The following is a 22,671-nucleotide window of genomic DNA, read 5'->3' as shown; positions in this document are numbered from 1 at the left end:
TGTTCAGGAACAATGAGACTGGTGGTGCATTCGATGAATTGCTCACCCAGATGACTATAGATGACTGTGGTACCCAGGGAGGAAGGGTAGAATGTGATCCTAATTTCTGAGGTTTAGATTGCCTATGGTGGTGATCACTGTAGATGAGAGATGAAGATACTTAGATGTTATGCCCTCAAAAGTACAGGGGGTGGGGGTGGGATGGGGTAAGTGGTCTGGAAACATTCTTCTGGGCCTTGGGACTTGGAAGGATGATTAGCCTTTACTGGTGGGGGCCACCAAAGAAGGGGAGTTTAGTTTCTATTAGGCCTAGGAGGTATGGGGAGCATCTAGTGAAGAGGCTGAGGATATAAGAAAGCTTATTGACTATGGTGTCAGTGTAAAAGCTTGGGAAGGAGTGAGAGAGCGAGGAAAGATTATTTAGAGGAGAAGACAGGTTAGAAAGAGCTTAGATTTGGGTATAAGGGTGACAGCGCTTCTCTGAAGCATATGGCTAGCTTTTAGTAGTTGGGACTTTAAATTTTGATGAAGCTTTCTGTTGTTAACGTTTACCCATCAAGTTATTATAGTTTCTGTCAAGAGTAGGACAGTTGGCATAGTACTGTTTCTAAATTTAAAAATAACATATATGTCTCCAGTGAGTATTTGTGTTATCTGTCGGAGAAAGGATGGACAGTGTGGCCTATTTGCTTTGATGTACCTTTTCCTGGTCTTTGAACTCCCAAAATACTTTTGCAAATACATTTCATCATGTGTGCCAATTCTTATCTATTGGTAGGATTAGGAAGTTATGTTGAGTATTTTTAGGTCAATTCTGGGCCCAGAGGTATAGGAAATGCCTTAATGTGAATGGCAATTGCCATGAATGTGGGAGATTGGCATACCTGCATTTACCTAAGATTGCCATCTGTTATTTTCTGACCTAGAGTCTGCTTCTAAGGACAGCGCCTCACTTATGCACTAGGTCTTATTCCTTTTACCTTCCGAAGGATTTGGCTCCAGCATCTCTCTCTCTGAACATTGCATTTCCCCTCATTACTGGATGATTCCGTTCATTATGCAAGTATGCTGGTATTTTTCCATGTTAAAATAATAGCTTTTGACCCCATTCCTGCTTAAGCCACTGCACAATTTATTTGTTACCCCTTATGGTATAACTATAATCCTGTCCAATTTCTTTCCTTCTATTCTTTCTTAAACCCACTTTAATCAGGCTTTCTCCCTCACCTCTATCAAAAAATTACTCTTACTAAAAGTAACTTTTCTAAGAAGTTACTTTTCTAAAAGTGACTTTATTTTTCATCTAGAGACAGAGTCTTGCTCTGTCGCCCTCTCTGAAGTGCAGTGGTGTGATCATAGCTCGCCACAGCCTTGAACTCCTGGGCTCAAGTGGTACTTCTGCCTTGCCTCCTGAGTAGCTAGGACTGCAGATATGTGCCACCATACCTGGCTAATTTTTCTATTTCTTGTAGCGGTGGGGGTCTTACCATGTTGCTCAGGCTGTTTTGAACTTCTGGCCTCAAGCAATCCTCCTGCCTGGGCCCAGAGTGCTGGGATTATAGGCGGAGGCACCATGCCTGGCCCTTTCATTTTCCTAAATCTAAAGGTCTGTTCCAAATTTTTACCTCTCAGTTGACCTGTCAGCATTTTTTTTTTTTTTTTGAGACAGCTAGTCACTCTCTGCTTCTTTATTTTTATTTTTGAGACAGAGTCTCACTCTGTCGACCAGGCTGGAGTGCAGTGGCGTGACCTCGGCTCACTGCAACCTTCATCTCCTGGGTTCAAGTGATTCTTCTGCCTTAGCCTCCTGAGTAGCTGGGATTACCGGCATGTGCCACCACACCCAGCTAATTTTTGTATTTTTAGTAGAGACGGGGTTTCACCACGTTGGCCAGACTGGTCTTGAACTCCTGACCTCAAGTGATCCACCCGCCTCGGCCTCCCAAAGTGCTGGGATTACAGGTGTGAGCCATAGTGCTGGCCCAATCTCTGCTTCTTAAAGCACTTTCTTCCCTTATTAGCAAAAATACCACAATTCCTGGTTTTCCTCCTACGTCATTGTCCCTTTTTAGACTCCTTTACTGGTTCTTCCTTATCTCCCTGATAAGAGTGCTGTTAACATTGGAGTGCTTCAGGGCTCAGTCATTAGACCTTATACTTCTGGATCATATCATTCAGCCTTTAAATATTAGCATTATTATTATTAATTAATTAATTAATTTTATTTTATTATTATTTTTTGAGATGGAGTCTCGCTCTGTCCCCCAGGCTAGAGTGCAGTGGCGTCATCTCGGCTCACTGCAAGCTGCACCTCCCGGGTTCACGCCATTCTCCTGCCTCAGCCTCCTGAGTAGCTGGGACTGCAGGCGCCCGCCACCATGCCCAGATAATTTTTTGTATTTTTAGTAGAGACGGGTTTCACCGTGTTAGCCAGGATGGTCTCGATTTCCTAACCTCGTGATCTGCCCACTTCGGCCTCCCAAAGTGCTGGGATTATAGGCGTGAGCCACCAAGCCCGGCCAATTTATTTTTTGAGATGGAGTCTCCCTCTGTCACCCAGGCTGGAGTGCACTGGCACGATCTCGGCTCACTGCAACCTCCGCCTCCCGGGTTCAAGCGATTCTCCTGCTTCAGCCTCTTGAGTAGCTGGGACTACAGGTGCGCACTATCACACCAGGCTAATTTTTTTATTTTTAGTAGAGACGTTGGCCAGGCTGATCTCGAAAAATGATCCACCCGCCTTGGCCTCCCAAAGTACTGGGATTACAGGTGTGAGCCACGGCACCTGGCCTAAATATTAGCTTTAAATACTAGTAATACCCTACTAGCTTCCAAATTTATATTTTCAGCCTCGCCTTCCCTTGAACTCCTGACTCCGTATATCCAGTGACTACTCAGCATTTTCTGTTTGGATGACTAATATATATTTCAAACTAAACTCTGAAATTTCCTTTTTTACCTATAATCTTTCCTATTTCAGTTAACAGAAACTCCATCCTTTTTATGAGATAGGCTAAAAACCTGAGTATCATCCTTGACTCTTCTTTATCTCACAATCTATATATATATACTGTTACTTTGGAAAGTGTTTTGGCTATACCTTCACAATGTATTTAGAATCCAAGTACTTGTCACTACCCACTGCTATCACCCTAGTCTAAGCCCCCGTTGTTTATGTCCCGATCTTGCAGTAGCCTCTATATTAGTTATCAATTGTTACCTACTCCCAACATTTTGTGGCTTAAACCAACAGTTATGTATTAGTTTGTGATTCTGTGGTTGGCAGCTTAGGTTGGGCTTGGGGTAGATGTGGGGCAGCTCTTTTGCTGGTCTTGCCCGTGCTCACTCATGTAGTGATCGGCACTGGTAGGTTTGGCGGCCTCAGCTGAGATGGCTTATCTCTGCTCTACGTGGTCAGTAAACTGTCTCATGTTTATGTTTCTTTACGTGGTGGTCTAATGGAAGCAAGATAACAAGAGGAAACTATGTGGCCTTTTGAGGCCGAATCTTAGAACTTCTACAGTTTCACTTTCCCTGCTGTTGGTGAGAGCAGGTCACCAGGTCAAGCCAGATGAAGGGGAGAGAAAATTAGTCTACTTTTTTTTCTGAGGGGTGCAGCAAAGTCACTTTGTAAAGCAGTTTGTATACAGAGATTGGGAGCAATTGGAGGCCATTTTTTGCAAACTGTCCTGGCCTTCTAACGGATTGCTTCTATCTTTCCCCTTACAGTATTGTCAGAACAGCAGCCAGAGTGATTTTATAAAAACGTGAGTTAGATCTCTTCTCTGCCCCAAACTCTCCAGTGGCTTCCCGTTGCCACCCAAAGTAAAAGGCAGTCTTGGGATTGTCCTGTGAGGCTTGCCATGATCTGACCCATTTGTTGCCTCTCCAACTCCATTTACAGCCACTCTCTCTCTCGCTTAATCTGCTCAAATGAGCCTCTGCTGTTCTTCAGACATCTGAGGCATGCTTTCACCATGGCATTGGCACTGCTACTCTTTCCGCCTAGAATCTTCTTTTCTGAGATGACGAAACTGCTCTTTTACTCCCCTTCAGGCTACTCGAGTACTTCCTCAGCCTTTCCCTGACCATCCTTTTAAAAATAGAAACCTCTCTCTCCAATACTGTCTATCCTCCACTCTGGTTTACTTTTATCCATAGCACTTATCTTCAGAAATGCTATGTAATTTACTATTTTGCTTATTCTTGTCTTCCCTCTACTAGGAATGTAATCTATAGGGCAGGGATTTTTCTCTGTATTCCCAGTGCTTAGTATAGTGTCTGATACAAGGTAGGCATCTCATAAATATTTCTTAAATGGAGGAATGAAAGGTACTGCAACCTTTTTCAGGATTAGGTATCTCTTCCATTCTTTATGGAAAAGCTCTGGACCATTATCTGAGGAAATTCCTGGTCTCCTTTGCAAGTACTTTTGCAATCACTATTTATTTATTTATTTATTTAAATGGAATCTTGCTCTGTTGCCCAGGCTGAAGTGCAGTGGCACGATCTTGGCTCACTGCAACCTCTGCCTCCTGGGTTCAAGTGATTCTCGTGCCTCGGCCTCCCAAGTAGATGGGATTACAGGTGCGTGCTGCCACGCCTGGTTAATTTCTGTATTTTTAGTACAGATGGCACTTCACCATGTTGGCCAGGCCAGTCTCGAACTCCTGACTTCAAGTGATCTTCCTGCCTTGGCCTCTCAAAGTGCTGGGATTGCAGGTGTGAGCCACTGTGCCCAGCTACAATCCATTTTTTAAAAGAGGTCTTCTAGACTAAGTATTCTTCCACATCCAGACTCTAATTTATTCTTTGCAAGAAGATTATCATGTTCTCTTAACTATATGCAATACCTTTCTTGATACTTAATAGCAACCTCTTCACTTTGAGTTGTAAATCATAACATTTTTTGTACAAAGCAAAGCTGAAACAGGTGAAAGGAATAGTCTAGGGCAGAAAATTTTCAAACCTTTTCTAAGGTCTTAGACTCTCTCCACCTCCACATATCTTACTGAGAACTTCAGATAAGAGAAGTGTTTTATTATTCAAAATAAAGTTTTATTATTCAAAATAAAGCTATTTTACATTTGAATTTATAGCATACTCTTATTATAAAGTCAATCTGAACCATGAAGCTATTATAAGGAGTGTAATATTGAAATGAATGATTATGAATAAAAATGATACTCTCTATATGTCTCAGCCTCCAGTTTATTTTTGTATTGTGATTTTGTATTTTGGTTTTGTTGCAGACCATCAAGGAAATTTCCATCCACACAGATTAGCAGTTGAAAATGGTAATAATTTTTTTTAACAGTTCACATTGCAATCTTACAATCTCTAGTTACTTTTTTAAAATTTTCTTTTATTTTTAAAAATGTCTTCCTAAAACATACACACATTAATAGGGAATATAGTAAATGAACTTAATTTCAACAACATCAACATTTTGTCAATCTTGTTTTTCTCTCTAACATTTTTTCTTCCCTAGTAATTGTCTTTAATTAATAAGGACTTCTTAAAGTACTATTACTAGGCCATTCATTAACAACCCTAACAAAATTAATACCAATTCCTAAATATTATCCAATACAGTCCATATTTCAGAATTTCTCAGTTGGGCCAAGATTGTCTTAGTAGAATTGGTTTTTTGAAATCAGAATCATATAAGTTTCCCAAATATAATATAATTTGGTTACTATGTCTGTTTAGTCACTTATTCTGTACAATCCCTCCACTCCTTTTTTCCCATGTCATTGATTTGTTGGAGAAACCGAGTACTTTGTCCTGTAAAGTGTCCCAGATTCTGGACTTGATCTATTGCTCTGCAAGTGGTATTGTCCTGGAAGAGGTACCTTGTTCCTGTATCTCATATATTTCTTGTAAATTGGTAATTAAATATAGAGAGTTGTGTATATTAGTGGCAAATTTTTTTTTAGGTAAGAGTATTTTTACAGAAGCCTGTGTATGTCCTATTCTATCACCCATGAGGATACAATGTGTGGTATTCTTACTTTTAGTGATGCTAAGATGAATCAATGGATTCAAGTGGGATCATCCTGATCCCTCTAATATAAAGTTCCCTATCTTCCTTTAACTTAATATTTTTAGCCACAGTTGATGATTCATTCACAAATCAAAGTATTTATTAACAAAGTAACTTCATATTGGTAAAGATTTTTCTTAAGCCCGTAAACATGCTTTCATTTTTTCTTTCCTCACGTTTCTTTTTACAATACAATCAGTTTTTTCCCTGTCCCCTCATCCTACATTTATACACGTACACAGTCTTCAGTACATGTTGAACATTTGACATAAAGCTTGTAAAGAGATATGAAATGGAATGGACAACAAAGGAAGGCGAGGTAGGGAAGTAAGGATTATCCACCCATCTACCTACTAACTTACCTGTCTCCTCTCCTTCTCTGTATCTTACTGGTTTCAATTTATAATATTTTAAAAGCTATGTGGGATAAGTATGGCTTAGAGGGCTACTGAGGCCTTACAGGGATTGGAAATTGGATAGGACTTGGGCAGGTGTTGACTGCAGCATTGGTATTAGGTACGAATTGAATATAAATCCAATCTGCAGCTAAGCACACACATTTTAACATTTGTTGTGTATAGTCAAGATTGGCCCGAAATAAAATTGAGAAGCAAATGAAGCTTATACAGTCTGCATGTGGCATCCTTTTATCATATAGCTTTTTTAAGCTGATATGGACAAGAGTAAATTGAGCTTCCAAGAATTTGGGAGACTCATGCATTGCTGCATTATTTTAGAAATGGATAAATGATTTCGACTTCTGCATCTTAGTGTATGACTGCTTTGTTCTTTCAGTTATCTGAACCCCAAACTTTGGAGTCATCCTTCACTCTTCCCACATTTCATGTCTAATCCATTAGCAAATCTTACCAAATATTTCTGAAATACTTGTAACTGCAGGCATGTATCCTTTGACCAAATGGAGACCTAATGTATATATAACATGGTGACTATACTTAATGATAATGTATTGTATAGTTGAAATTTACTAAGAGAGTAGATTTCAAGTGTTCTCACCATACACACACACACACACACACACACACACAGACACACACACAATGGTAACAGGATGAGGTGATATGTTTGATTGTGGAAATCATTTCACACTGTATACATATATCAAAACATCTGATTTTGTACCCTAAATATATACAGTTTTTATTTGTCAATTGCTATGGTTTGAATGCTTGTCCCTCTCAAAATTCATGTTTAAATTTAATTGCCATTGGCCAGGTGCTGTGGCTCATGCCTGTAATCCCAGCACTTTGGGAGGCTGAGACAGGTGGATGGCTTGAGCCCAGGAGTTTGAGACCAGCCTGGGCAACATGGCAAAACCTCCTCTCTACTAGAAAATACAAAAATTAGCTGGGCATGGTGGCGCAAGCCTGTACTTCCAGCTACTTTGGAGGCTGAGGTGAGAAGATTGCTTGTGCCCAGGAGATGTAGGTTGTAGTGAATTGAGATCATGCCACTGCACTCCAGCCTGGGTGACAGCAAGACTCTATCTTATAATAATAATAATAATAATTAATTGCCATCGTAACCGTATTAAGAGGTGGGATTGTTAAGAGGTGATTGTCATGAGGGTGCTACCCTCAAGGGTGAGATTGGTGCCAATGTAAAAGTCGGTCCTCTCCTGCCCTCTGTCTCTTTGCACTTCCACCATGTGATGATGTGGCACAAAGACCCTCCACGGATGTTGACACCTTGATATTAGACTTCCCGGCTTCCAGAACTGTGAGCCAATTGGTTTCTGTTCTTTATAAAATATTCCCAATCTCAGATATTCTGTTTAGCAGCCAAAAACAGACTAAGACATCAATTATACCTCAATAAATCTGGAAAAAAATAAACATGTCCTAACTCTGACCTCTTCCCACTATCTCTGCTGCTGTTATCCTTGTCCAAAGCAATATGATTTATCTCCTGGATTATTGATGTAACCTAACTGGTCCCTCTCTTTTTCTTTTTTTCTATCCTTGCCCTCTTATGGTCTCTATTCTTCCTAGAAGCCACAGTGATCTTTTTAAAATGTCAGTCAAATATGCCATTCCTCTTTCCCAAACCCTGTAGGACTTCCCATCTCACTGAGAAACATCCAAAGACTCCCAGCACCCTGTAGAGGCTTACATGATCTGGGTTTCTGCTTCATTCTGTAATCTCTCACTGCCTAACTTGCTGACTTGCACTAGCCAACACTGGTGTCCTTGGTCTTTCCTAAACTTGCCAAACATGCTTCCATCTCAAGGTTATTCCTTCTGTTTGGACTGCATATTACTTCCTTCAGGTGTCTGTTCAAATGTCACTATCAGAAAGAGCTTTTTTTATTCTTCGACAGATGCCAAAACATTTAAAGACCTCTCTAAAATTTACCTATTGATGACTAAAATTTTGATTTTCTTGGTATTATGTTGTGTTTGAATTTGGAAAATTAAAAACTACTTATACTGTAGTTCAAGCAATTAAAAATGCCCTCTAGACTGAAGCTAACGTACTTGATTAAAATGAGACTGGAGGATGTTGAACACACTGGAGGAACACTTGATGTTTTTCTCAGGTGCAGATGGATTAATCTCCTGGCAAACAATTTAGAATCAAAGGTAATTCTGTTAGCTTACTTGTTTGGAACTCTGCAGGACCATTATAGCTTCTAATAACTCAAAGGTGTGACTTTCTCATTAAATAGTTCTTAATAAGTGGTATAATTGGATCAAGTGAGACTTTTTTTGCTTTGGCGTGTGCTGTGGTGAAACCACCTCTTTAGAGAATGATAAAAGACCATGGTTTCAAGTGAATAAATAAGATCACTTTTTTTAAAATTACAATTAAACATTTTATTTTTTTATTTGAGGAGAATTAATTTCTTTGTAATTTAAAATAAGTAATGTATGCCCCATTGTAAGAACAAAATTAAAAGTAGCAAAGGCGGAATACAGTAGGTTACATAATCATCCATCATCCTGTTCAGAAATAACCCTATCAACATTTTTGCCTATTTGTTTTTTTAATTCTATATTTCTCTCTATATTACTCACATGCACACATTATATATACTATATGTGTATACACACACACATGCACACACACACACATATATGTGTATTTATTTTTATTTTTGAGATAGAGTCTTGCTCTGTGACCCAGGCTGGAGTGTAGTGCTGCAATCTTTGGCTCACTGCAGTCTCGACCTCCTGGGCTCAAACAGTCCTCCCACCTCAGCCTCCTGAGTAACTAAGACCACAGGGACACGCCACTGTGCCTGGCTAATTTTTTATTTTTTGTAGAGATGAGGTCTCACTATGTTGCCCAGGCTGGACTTGAAATCAGCCTCCCAAAGTGTTGGGATTACAGGTGTGAGCCACTGCGCCCGGCTTATGTTTTAAACTTTGTTGTGTTCATGGTTGTATGCAAAAATTTCTCAAGTGTTTTTTATTGTAAACTTTTCTTTACATTATTAAAACTCTTTACAAATGTTATTTTCAATTACTGATCAATATTTTATCTGCATAGTCCTTAGTTTATCTTTTAGGTTTGTCCATTAATACTTTTGCAAAAAGTGTGCTTGATTTTAAACCTTTTTAATTCTTAACTCACTTTTAAAATGGGAGCTGAATAGAACTTGAAGGATGTATGCCACACTTTGGGATATAGCCAAGAAGTGTCAGATAGTAAGATCAAATGCTCAGGAAGTGGTACCCAGACTGCCCACCACAGAGTGATTTAGTTTTTGGCTTACCTCAGACTTTCAGCTTCATGGCGCTAAAGTTCCCTATGAAATTAGGTATGGTAGGTGGGACGTGGGGAGACTTTTGTGGTTCTGGGAATCATACTGGTTCTGCCTTATTTGTGTGGCTTGTTCCTGAGCTGATCTGATCTTTGATAACCTTTCTATCAGTTTGGAAGTAAGCCAGATTGGGAGCAATTTCTTAGATAGTGTTTGAATTTGGGCTGAAAGGCAGAAGTAGTCTTTGAGGGTGAAATGAAACTCTTTTGAACATTGGCTTTATTGTAAGTTGCTGGTCTTTGGAGTGGCTGTTGCTGTTCATCTAGTTGGTCATTTACTTAAAACAGAGTGTTGAAAAGTTCCCTTAGGCCTGTATGTATGAAAATCATATATACTAGTTTTAACATTTGTGAAATTAAAAAAATCATGAAGAGCACCTGGGCGCAGTAGCTCATGCCTGTAATCCCAGCACTTTGGGAGGCCCAGGTGGGTGGATCACGAGGTCGGGAGATTGAGACCATCCTGGCTAACACAGTGAAACCCTGTCTCTACTAAAAATACAGATATACTGGGCATGGTGGCGGGCGCCTGTAGTCCCAGCTACTCAGGAGGCTGAGGCAGGAGAATGGCATGAACCCAGGAGGCGGAGCTTGCAGTGAGCCGAGATCGTGCCACTGCTCTCCAGCCTGGGTGACAGAGCAAGACTCCGTCTCAAAAAAAAAAAAAAAAAAGTATATATATATATATACATATATATGTGTATATATATGTATATATATGTGTATATATATGTATATATATGTGTATATATATGTATATATATACACATATATATGTATATATATGTATATATATGTGTATATATGTATATATATACACATATATATGTATATATGTATATATATACACATATATATGTATATATGTATATATATGTGTATATATATATGAAGAGCTACATATTACATCTTAACCCCTTCTTCGTTCTCCTCCTCCTCCATGTTTGTTTAAATAAAATTCTTAAACTAACTTTATCTGAAAGACATCCTACATACTGTACTCTGTCAATTGGATGTCAGCATTTCACCCCAAGATCCTCTTCTGATTCTTGAATATGCTGCTTGATATTTCCACGCTAATATGAAATGATTTACTAATGAACTCCTGCCCAGGATGATTGCAAAAGTTAACTAATATCTGATTATTTAGCACCCTATAAATAAAAACAGCCATGAGTAGTGCTAGCTGTATAATAGAAGATTAGTAAATGTTCCTTTTTTTTTTAAAGAAATTATTTAAAATTCCTTTTACCCCAATGGGAAATACACAGAGGTGATACTGTGGGTTTTTAAAGGATTGTAATACATAGCAGATTAAGCACATAGCTATGATAAATAATAGCTGTCAATGGAAGCATTCATGTAAAACTTATGTTGTATTAAAGTAACAAAGACCCATTTTCCATCTCTATTACATTCAGCTGGAAACAGTGAAGAAACAGTCTTGTTAGCTTTTACATGTGTTCTTTGATTTTTTTTTAAAGAAAATGTACCAAAATTCATGGCAGTGTAATGAAATTTTACTGGTGTAGATTCTGCTGATTTTGGATTTGAATTTGGCTGAAGTTCACCTTTGCACTATCAACACAAAAATGATTCGCCTAGTTAAAAAAAAAAAAACTGGGAGTTTAGGATGTGTCTAAAAAGAATTATCATCAATTCCTAAATGTGTTGGTCACTAAATTCAAGTTACTGTATTAATTTGGACATAAAGTTGTTTAAACATTTATTTTTCTACTTCTGACTGTTATTTATTTTGCTGTTTGTTTCATGAGTCTTAATTAATGAAAAAGATATAGATTCCTCTCTATTTCTTAGTTTCTGTTTTGGAAAGTTGATCTGAAAACAAAATAAACATTGGAATCCTGATTCTAACATTTTTGAGACTGTTAGGTACTGTGCTAAACACAGTAATTCAGCAAACATTTATTAACTGCTTATTCCATGCCAGACCCTGAAGGGGGTGAACAAGAAGCTGCTTCTCTTAAGAAATCCAAATGTCCAGGGTAATAATGCAGCAGGCTTGGTCAGTGGGGACCCTTCCCACCTCTGATTCTTCTTTACTGGCATCTGAGCAGGTGCAGCTGCTATATAGATGGAAACTAGGCCCTTCAGAATGAGACAAGAATGTCTTGAGGAGTGATTATAACCCTCTCAGAGCTGGAAGGGACATTAGAGACTGATCTTAGCTCTCCACTTTGTCCTCTCAAACCATATCCTCATATTCCCTCTGCCTGGAATGTGATGCCAAGTTTTAGTTCAAGCCCTGTTTTCTGAGGCAGCTGCAGGAACTGAGAAAGAACATGCATTGGCTTCCTTTTGATCTTCCTGCTTCTGGACATTTCTTCCTGAGCGTTCCAATATTATTTCAAGCCCTGTTTTTGCAAGTGAACTCATGCACACACAAATTTCCCTGTCTCATTGAGCTGTGTTTTCACCTGTCACATGGTGAGGTTTCCTGCCAGCTAAGTACTCATTTGCAGTGGCATTGCCATCTGTATGTGTGTGGTGTTTAAGCAATCATTTGGGTATATAAGTGCTTTAATTAATTTTAGTGATTATTTACTTATTTTAAAAAACAAAATGTAGATGTGAAAGTGTTGATATCAGTTACAAGAAGCATAGATTTACTACAGATTGACAATTGTCGTGGTGGAAGTGGCCAATTGTTATCCTTTGTTACCTACTCATTGAACTTAAACTGAACAGTCAATGACGAAATAAAGGCATATAACCAAAGAACATATACAGATGTGGGAGATGTATTGCTGGTGATGGTGCCACAAGGATGAAAGTTAAGTTTAGATAAACAATTTTTATGTTTTGTGCTCTGGGCAAGGAGTAATCCTTTAATATGTAACGTTTGTGCATTAGACTTGATTACCTTTTTAGGATTGCAGTATATACAAAGATACAAAGCTGTTTGCATATGCTGATAAGCTGCTTTGGGAATTTGATTTAACACGTATGTGCAAACCCAGGTAATTCATTTAAAGATTTATTTGATTTCCTGAGATGCAGCAAAATATAATGGAAAAAACAAGGTATTAGATTCAGACTCAGAATAATAACATTTAAAAACTGCTATGTTCATGGCTCTGAATGAAATGCTTTAATGGATTATCTTAATTTAGCTTTAGTTTTTTAACTTTATTATTGTTGTTATTATTATTATTATTATTATTATTATTAGCTATAGGGCATTGTTCTGTTGCCCAGGCTGGAGTGCAGTGGCATGATAATAGCTCACTGTAGCCTTAATCTCCAGTGCTCAAATGGTCCTCCCACTGCAGCCTCCTGGGTAGCTAGGACTAAAGGCATGTACCACCATGCCCAGCTAATTTTTAAAATTTTTTGTAGAGATGGGGTATCACTATGTTGCCTAGGTTGATTTCGAACCCCTGGCCTCTAGTGATCCTCCCGCCTCAGCCTCCCAAGTGCTGGGATTACAGGCATGAGGCACCGGCTGCTTGATGATCTTAGTTTTACAAAAACTTTAAGTCAACTATATCTATACTTTATTAAGGAGTGGTTAAGCATGTGAGATCTGGAGGCAGACTGTTTATATTCATGCTTTTGCTTCTTACATAATTAGGCAATTAATTTTGACCTCTCCTTTCCTCACTTGGTTTTTCATATGAAGATAAAGTTAATAGTAGTACTTATGTCATGAGGTTGTTTTGAATATCGAGTGAGAGAATACGTATAAAAAGCTTTGACAGTACCTGCCTGGCACATGGTAAAATTCTCAATAAATCCTGGCTGTTAATACCACTGTATAACCTCAGGCAAGTGACTTCTCCCCTGAGCTCCTATTTCCTCCTGTGGGAAATGGAGTTAATATTTACCTCAAAGTTGTTGTGAGGATCTCGTGGAATTAGTTAAAGTGTCTTGTGGAGTGCTTAGCACATAGGAGATGTTTAATCCAATATGGTATTCCAAATCCTATGTTATGCTTTGCATTTATTCAGTTAATCTTTATTGAATAGGTATTTGTTATATGCTGGGGAGATAGTGGTAAGAGCTGAGATCGTGCCACTGCACTCCGGCCTGGGCGACTGAGCAAGACTCCATCTCACAAAAAAAACCCAAAACGGTCCCTGCCTTAAAGAGTTTGCATTTGGGGAGGTGGGGGTGGAGTAGGGAAGCAGAAATAAGTAAATGACAATCATTTGAGATTGTGATAAAAGCTATGAATGGTACAATAGTGGGTCACTGCAGTGGCAAGTAGGGAACTATTTGAGGCTATGGGAGTGGTGGGGGGATAGGGAAGGTTCGAGGGAACATGTGAAGGGAGAGAAGAAACAGCTTATTTGAACAATTGAACAAGTCAAGAGCACTTGAGGCTGAGGGGCCTGAGAGTTCTAGACCCAGATGTGGAAGGAGCTGAGGGTGTGGTTGTCGGGGTGGTTTAAGGAAGAAACTGAAGGCCAATGTGGCTGAAGTGCCCTGACTGAAGGAGAGTTGCGAGACCAGAACCTTTTGGCCTTCCTATAGAGTTGCAGTGGGGAGCTATTGAAAAGTTTTCAGCATATGAGTTAAAAGTCAACTGTATTTTATTCCATGTCTTTGCAATTGTAATAGTGCTGCATAAACTATATTTCAAATGGGAATCTTATGTATATTCTAACCTTGGGGCTGGTGTCTTATTTCTCTCTAGTGACTTGCATACAAGATCCCATCTTTGCATATAAGTAATTTATCTTTTATTATTAAAACAATTTTTCTACTTCATTACTGCTCACTTGATGAGAGATTCCTTATCACTTAAATTCAAATTCTTTTCCATCATTCACCTTCCTTGACTGTCCCACATGGTATTGAGGGAGGGAGGAAGCACACATTTCTACAGTGCCTGCTATGTGCGAGACTCTTGGCTTTAAGGCGTACTTTATATTGTTATGCACAAGACCTTGTTTAACCAATGAGGAAACAGGTTCCAAGATGGTAAGTGATTTGCCTAGTGCTGGAATCAGGATTTGCATCCAGGTCTATGGTTCCCTCCTCCCTTTAGCCCCCAAAGGGGGCTCCCCAAAGCACCTCAGAGCTTTGCTGTCTGTGTCAGGTTGCTCTGTTATCATGATGATAGAGGTAGGTAAGACTGTGAGCTTAATCAGATTAAGGTGTTATTCTTCTCTGTGGACAATCTTAGAGTTTGCAAAAGAATATATGTCATTGCTTCACAGTGCACTATTGATCTTATTCATTTGAACATTTTCACTGTGGTTCTTCTAACAGTACTGCGATAACTTTGTTTTTGTCCTTGTAACCATTAAGGACTCAAATACAGAGATACTCTCCATGTCCATTTTGGTGTATGCACATTGACTTTGTTGAAAATAGAGAAATTTACTATCTTCTTGTAAAATTTTTTTGTTCATTTGGTCTTCAGCTTTCATTAGCACTCAGTATGCAAATTAAAATAGCTAAACCATGTCTATTCCATTCTACATGAATTTAGTAATTTAGTTTTTATGAAAAATACCAAATGAGCTTGATTGGTCACTTTGCAACAATCAAAAATGTTGCCAATAAACTTGTAATCAGTCTATATAATTCTTTTCCAGAGTAAGAATTTTATTTTGGAGGAAGATTTCCTAGCAGTCTACTTGGGGAAATTATAATAGTTATTTTTCTCCTTGAAAATGAAGGAAGAAAGCTTTTAAGTGGTTTAAACTTAATCTATCTGGCTGAATTACATTGGCCCCTTTTCAATATTACTCTTTTCATAAAGCATTGGTAAACATAAGTAACAAAGTAATCTTTCATCATTTTATCAACAATTTTTCTACTAAATTGCTGCTCACTTTATGACACCCTTTAATGATGGATTTCTACGCTTTCAGTGATTTGGGTGTCAGAAGGTTATATCCTCTATTTCTACAAAATGTATTATAATGTGAGTCTAGATTTTCCTATTTTGGTAACTTTATTAAAATTACAAAACACATACTCTCATAGAACAATTAGAAACTGGGAATGAGCAAAAATAAAAATTATCCACAATTGGTACATTCCGGGCTTTTCTTTGTGCATACGTACTCTGGAGCGAGACTACTTAGGTTGGAATTCCGGTTCTGTCACTTACTCTGTGACCTTGGGAAAGTTATCTAAATTTTCTGTGCCTCAGTTTCTTAATCTGTAAAATGAGTAACTATCTCCGGGTTACTGTGGGGGTTAAATGAGTTAATACATGTAAAATGCTTAGAATATTGCCTTTCCCCTAGTAAGAGCCACATACATGGGTTTTAAAAGACCTTTTATTATGGAGAATTTCAAACATAAAAATAGAGACTAGTATTATGAATTCCAGTGTACCTATTATTAACATTTAGACATTCCTGTTTCATCTATCAGTCTTCTTTTATTTTTCTTTCAATACTTGGGTATTTTATAGAAAATCCCAAATATTACATCCTTACACTGTGTATACTTTGTACCATATTAATATCTGCTAAGAATTAGGTAAGTTATTTTAGAGAGTGAGTATACAAAATTTGAGTCATTTTTGAGGGGAGAAAATACAAGCAAAATATCTAAAGCATCCATTCTGTGATGTTTTACTAATTTAGTTAACTGAATGGTATTTGAAGTAAGATTGTGAATATGGAGATTTTGCGATCATTTATTGGCCAATAACACATTTAAAATAATTAGGTATCAGTTTTATTTTAAATATACTGTAAATATTTTATATGAACATGAAGTCTTTATTTAGAAAATGTTTTGTACTGGGCAATATATGTAATTGTTTTGGTGAAGGAAAAATACTTAAAAATTATAATATTGGAAAAAATAAAAAAGCCAACTTTGAAGATTTAGATTGGATGCTGAAAAAATTCTAGAGATTCATAAGCCCTTAGATTTTAAAAAATAACTATTTTTCATTGATATACTCATATATTTAGCATATACACATCCATATGCCACAAGTTAAAACACAGAATAATTAGAGAAAATTTGTAACTAGTTAGGCATTATTCAGTTTTAAGTTTTTTTTTTTTTTTAAACAGGGGCTGGTTCTGTCACCCAGGCTGGAGTACAGTGGCACAATCCTGGCTCTCTGGAGCCTTGATCTACTGGGCTCAAGTGATCTTCCCACCTCAGCCTCCCAAGTAGCTGTTTCTACGGGCATGAGCCACCATACCCAGCTAATTTTTAAACTTTTTGTAGAGATGGAGTCTCCTTATGTTGCCCAGGCTGGTCTCAAACTCTTGGGCTCAAGTGATCCTCTTGTCTTGACCTCCCAAAGTCTTGGGATTACAGGTATGAGCCACCGTGCCTGGCCAAGTTTGTAGTTTTATTTTTTATTTTAATGCCTGTTTTCCTGGACAGCAATCAGTTCTGACTTGGAATTTCCTGCCTTTGATCTTATTTTAGGCTCCCATTTCAAAATCTGTAAGTAGCATGTGATATTGAGAAGGAACTAAATTGTAACGGCAGGAATTTGATAGAATTCATTGTACTTTTAGTAAATGGCAGCGAGTGAGATCATCTGAACTCATAGTCATGTAAATGTTCTCAGTACTTGAATTATTGATCTTAAAATTCCTGGATATGATGCAGTGATATGGAATTGTGTAGGTCATGCCTCATGTGACCGATGGTCCAGTGGAAAGAACACTTGGTTGGAAGTCAAGAAACCTCTGTTCTCACTTGAACTCTGTCATGATGACTTTCCTTTTTGGCAAGTTGCTTTAACCTCTCTGACATTGTTTCTTCATTTCTCTAGTGAGAATATGTAGGGAGGGAGATGATGTTAGGTCCATTATATTAGTTAAGGCAGTGCTAGATATTGCAACAAGGAGACCCCAAAATGAAATGGTTCAAACAGTGTAGAAGTTTTTCCTGTAATAGTTGGAGTTCCAGGTATGTAGCCGTGCAGCAAGCTATCATTTAGGGATCCACGTTCTTCCCATTTTGTTTCTTCAACAGAGTCCCAGGGCCATTGTCTTCATGTGCGTGGTTGTGTCTAGGTTGTTGCCCAGAATTCACTGTGGTTCCGAAGAGAGAGTGGAGGAAGCAGACTCCAGCCTGGAAATGGCATGTCAGTTTTGCTCAAACACCACTGGAGAGAACTTGATCACATATTCATACTGTACTATATTTGAGGCTGGGAAATGTAATGAAGCTGTTCAGGTTACAGTTTTGTTAATACAAAAGAAGAGAACAGATATTGGTGGATAAAATCATATGGTTGCTGCTTTCTCTGATTATAATATTGACCGAGTGGCTCTGTCACACCACTGAGCTACTATCTACTTCAGCTTGATTTTGAAATTATTGGCTAAGATAAAAGTATTTTCTACTCTGGGTTTAATTTTAATGTGTCTTAATGGTCTCTCTGAGAATATAATAACTAAAAATTACTGTTTTCTTACACCTGCTCTTTATTGTTGAAAACTTTCAATTTTTATGAATTTTTATGAATCATATACAGTTGACCCTTGAACAATTTGGGGTCTTGGGGTGCCAATCCCTCATGCAGTCAGAAACCTGTATGTAACTTTTTACTCCCCAAGAACTTAACTACCAATAGTCTTATGGATATTATAAACAGTTGATTCGTACACATTTTATGTATTATATATACTGTGTTCTTACAACAAAGAAAGCTAGAGAAAAGAAATTAAGAAAGTCATAAAGAAGAGAACTTTTCATTAAGTGGAAGTGGATCGTCATAAAGGTCTTCATCTTCACCTTCGTGTTGAGTAGGGTGAGGAGGAGGAAGAAAAGGGGAGGTTGGTCTTGCTGTCTCAGGGGTGCCAGAGGTGGAAGAAAAGCCACGTATAAGTGGACCTTTTCTCAAGGGTCAACTGTGGTTAAAAGGGTTCCAATTATCTTGTCCTGTTATTTTGGGAGTGTTGGTGGCAGTTGGATTTTTTAAGCCTTTGAAGCAAGAGCTGAGGCTAAGTGTGAGCAGGTGTCAGGATTTCATACAAGGTGATGAAACAATCGAGCTGACTGATCTTAAAGAGGGTACATGGAAATACTTAGGGACTGGGAAGCAGTAGATGAGAAGCTAAGCAGCAGAAGAATGAGAAAGAGATCCATATTAGACAGTACAACAAGGTGGGCATTTGAAAAGTATAGGCAGAATTTTCCCCCTCTTTTTTGAGGGACAGGGTCAGTCAGTTGGTGACTCTAGAATCCACCCTTGAGCCATAGTCTTGATAAATTTATAAAATCAGCTCAAAATTTATTGATAGTGCCCATCAGCTTTTCTATAAGCCATCCACAACAAGTAATAAAAAAGATAAAAATTGTCAAAATATTTGTTTAAAAGTATGGTTTTAGGCTGATGGTTCCATAGCTTAATTTGTGGGAGGAAGAAACTAAGTAAATTCCATAACTGATAATTGGAATAGTTAATAAAATGTTAGAAAAAGAAAAGTCCTGGATTTTGTGTCTCTAAAACATAGAGCCCATTAATGTGAATGCAGTACTTATTTTTTTATCAGCCATTTTATCAGTGTGCTGATGATACTGCTCATGTAAACTAGCTTTAAGAATGTACTCTGGGCTGGATGTGGTGGCTCACACCTGTAGTAATCCCAGTGCTTTGGGAGGCTGAGGGTGGGAGGATCACTTGAGCCCAGGAGTTTGAGACCAGCCCAAGGAACAGAGGGAGTCCCCGTTGCTACAAAAAATTTTAAAAAAACTTTAGCCAGGCATGGTGGTGCATGCCTGTAGTCCCAGCTACTTGGAAGGCTGAGGATGGGCGGATCACTTGAGCCCTGGAGTTTGAGGCTGCAGTGACGTATGATTGTGTCACTGTACTCCAGCTTGAGTGACAGAGTGAGACCCTGTCTCTTAAGGAAAAAAAAAAAAAAATTCTGTTTAGCCCTGAGTTTCAGCCATGTGACTGCCCTTGAGCCGTTCCTATATAGAAATATGGTAGTCAAGAGTGCTCAAAGTCAAATGTCTGTCTTCGTGATCATTGGACCCTCCTCCTCCAACTACCTTGTATATCAGTTATTGTCTCTGCTGGGTTTTCATAATTGTTAGATTTCCTCTTGCTTTTAAGATTGTGTCCTTTATTTGAGGTTTGACATTAAGTACTTTTGTGTGATACATAGTTGTACAATATCCTAGAGAAACTATTGAGAAAGTTGAAAACCCAAAGTGTTTTATCTACTGCTCTTTTATTAGTGCAATTGATAGATTAATTTTCTTGGACGTATTCTTAGGGGCTGAACTACCTTGGCAGATAATTGCTTACATTAAACAACTGTTTTGATTCACTGGGAACTTAAAGACTTCATTAAAAATTCTCTTTCTGATTTAGGTTTAGACAGACAAAAAAGGCATATTGAAAGGTTGGAGATAAATCTTTGAAAATCAAACACGCATTTTTGTAGTGTGTGGTTTATGGATTATATTGTTACTGGTTTCCTTTTAGTAAAATGGCATGACAAGAAGTAATATATAAATTGTTTTTCCTTAATGTATAAAATACCCAAAGGAAATTGAGTTTAAAAATAACGTAGACTGCTCTCCAGACTGGATGACAAAGTGAAACCCTGTCTCTGTCTCTTAAAAAAAAAAAAAAAAAAAAAGTAGGACACGTGCTACGCTTGCCAATGCTAAAGTGACCATGTGTACTGTTTTTTGAAATTCCCTAAGAGGATATGATGTTTTATACCTAGAAAAGGCCAATGTTTGTGATTAACCTTGAAATATAAGTCTTCAGCAAATGAAAGACACTTGCAATTTGTAGCCCAGTGATAGCAAATCAAGAATGATGTAAAGTCATATTGCAGCTTGGGTAGTGGTTTTGAGAATGCTTAATGGCCATTTGTTAGGAAAGGTAAAGTTACTATAGATTTAAAAAACATATTCGTTCTCTGAGGTGTCACACTGAAATTAGGGCTGTCTTTTGTAATCTTTGGTATTTGTCATCTGTACTTAGGTAATTTAGATAAAAACAACACTCTTTTTCCACAGTGGCCCACCTCCTGAAAACAAGGTCATCTTTTTGGATGGCTCAGCTTCTTCACTTCTATAATAAGCTATTAGCCTACCCAGCTGCTCACCTGGCCCCCAAAGACATACTGGAATTACAGCATTCTGGGCCTGGATCAGAGTGCATAGCCCCACATCTTCTTCTGTATAGTTCTATCACCATTGATATTTGAGTAATTATATTCTGTGACATATCAATAATCTTACCTGCTTCTGTGGATACTGTAAAGTCAGCCTTCTGTTGAGTTAGATTAGATCATCAGAAAACTCTGTACTTGGATCCCAGTAGCTGAGATTTTTTTTTTTTTTTTTTTTTTTGCTGAATAACATGTTACATTTTGCCTGTGGCTTTATCCAGCGTTTGCTTAAAAAGTAATATTACTGGGCACGGTGGCTCACACCTGTAATCGCAGCACTTTGGGAGGCCGAGATGGGCAGATCACCTGAGGTCAGGATTTTGAGACCAGCCTGGCCAACATGGTGAAACCCCGCCTCTACTGAAAATACAAAAAATTAGCCACGCGTGGTGGCAGACACCTGTAATCCCAGCTACTCTGGAGGCTGAGGCAGGAGAATTGCTTGAACCCAGAGGTGGAGGCTGCAGTGAGCTGGTATCATGCCATTTCACTCTAGCCTGGGCAACAAAAGCGTAACTCTGTCTCAAAAAAAAAAAATAATAAAATAACATTTCCTTTTGCTTTTGTTATTGAGAATATTGCATATTATATCACTCTATATTCCATTTATAAAGCCCAATGTGAGAAATTTCCTTCAGAGTTTAAGGTCACAAAAATGTTTGTTTTCTTTGATAAAGGATATTTTCTTACCTTTTAGATTATAAGAGAGGTATCATTTATTTTGTTTATTTACCCTAGCTGCCTGGGAGCACAGGGCCAAATTTGAATGTTAATTTTAGGAATTATGTCAAGAAATTTTGTAAATTAATTTAAAAATAGTTTTATGTACTGGGAGTTTGCAAACTATGGGCCACCCACTTCTTTTTGTAAATAAAGTTTGATCAGAACACAGCTATAGTCATTTATTTATGTATCGCCTATTGCTTTCATGCTACAATGGCAGACTTGAGTAGTTGCTCTCTGGCCCTTTACAGAAAAAAGATTTCTAGTCCTGATACAAATAGTTACATGTGGGTCAGACCAAAATGCAGTAACATTGAATATAAAGCAATATGATTACTGTTAGATGTAGCTAGTTGGAAGAGGCTTAACAGAGATGTGCTATGAAAGGAGTTTAATATTTAAGCAGTGGAAGCATATAGGAGACATTTTATGTGGGAGAGAAGAAATGAAATCCTGTAGGATTGAGCAGATTTTGAACATGTGGGACCATTTTGGGAACTGTTTTAGCTAGATTAGAATTACAGTAGTGAAAATGAAGTTGAATGGGTGAGACTGTTGATAGGAAGGCATAAAAGCTAGGCATCAGGATTTGCATTTAATCCAACAAACAATTGAAAACCCGCTATGAAAATTTCACAGGGAAATGATATGACGGGAACAGCATTTCAGTACAGCTAATCTGACAGCAGTGTACTAACTCAGCATGGAGAGCCCCAAGACTAAGCAGTTACTGGAGTAAGCCTGCCATGAGGAACTAAGATGATGAGTGTAGAATGAAGAGGAATAGTAACCTCTGAGGTGCTGGAAAGAAGGAAGCCGATTTTGTGGCTGACTGGATTTAGAGAGTGGTGGTGAACGAAATTGTGAGAGGATAACTGGGTTAAAATGAACTGAAGTGACAGTTTTTTTTTTTTTTCTTTTTTATTGATCATTCTTGGGTGTTTCTCGCAGAGGGGGATTTGGCAGGGTCACAGGACAATAGTGGAGGGAAGGTCAGCAGATAAACAAGTGAAC

The 22,671-nt window shown here is 38.1% G+C and overlaps 1 protein-coding gene across 6 annotated transcripts in view; it reads left to right on the top strand.

The window, feature by feature from the left end:
- FOCAD (focadhesin) overlaps positions 1 to 22,671 on the top strand; it is a 325,099-nt gene that overhangs the window by 5,129 nt on the left and 297,299 nt on the right. The window contains exon 2 of one of the 6 annotated variants that reach the window (XM_063594462.1): positions 5,253 to 5,297. The exons of 4 other annotated variants lie outside the window; for them this stretch is intronic. In XM_063594462.1, the coding sequence (XP_063450532.1) occupies positions 5,253 to 5,297 (45 nt within the window). Of the gene's footprint in view, positions 1 to 5,252; positions 5,298 to 22,671 lie in introns of those variants that run through there. One more of the 6 variants, XM_034967225.3, reaches the window with a different exon arrangement.

Source organism: Pan paniscus, chromosome 11, assembly GCF_029289425.2.
Source record: "Pan paniscus chromosome 11, NHGRI_mPanPan1-v2.0_pri, whole genome shotgun sequence".
Lineage (NCBI taxonomy): Eukaryota > Metazoa > Chordata > Mammalia > Primates > Hominidae > Pan > Pan paniscus.
Note: the sequence above shows the minus strand (reverse complement) of the source record. Positions and strands in the feature narration are given on the sequence as shown.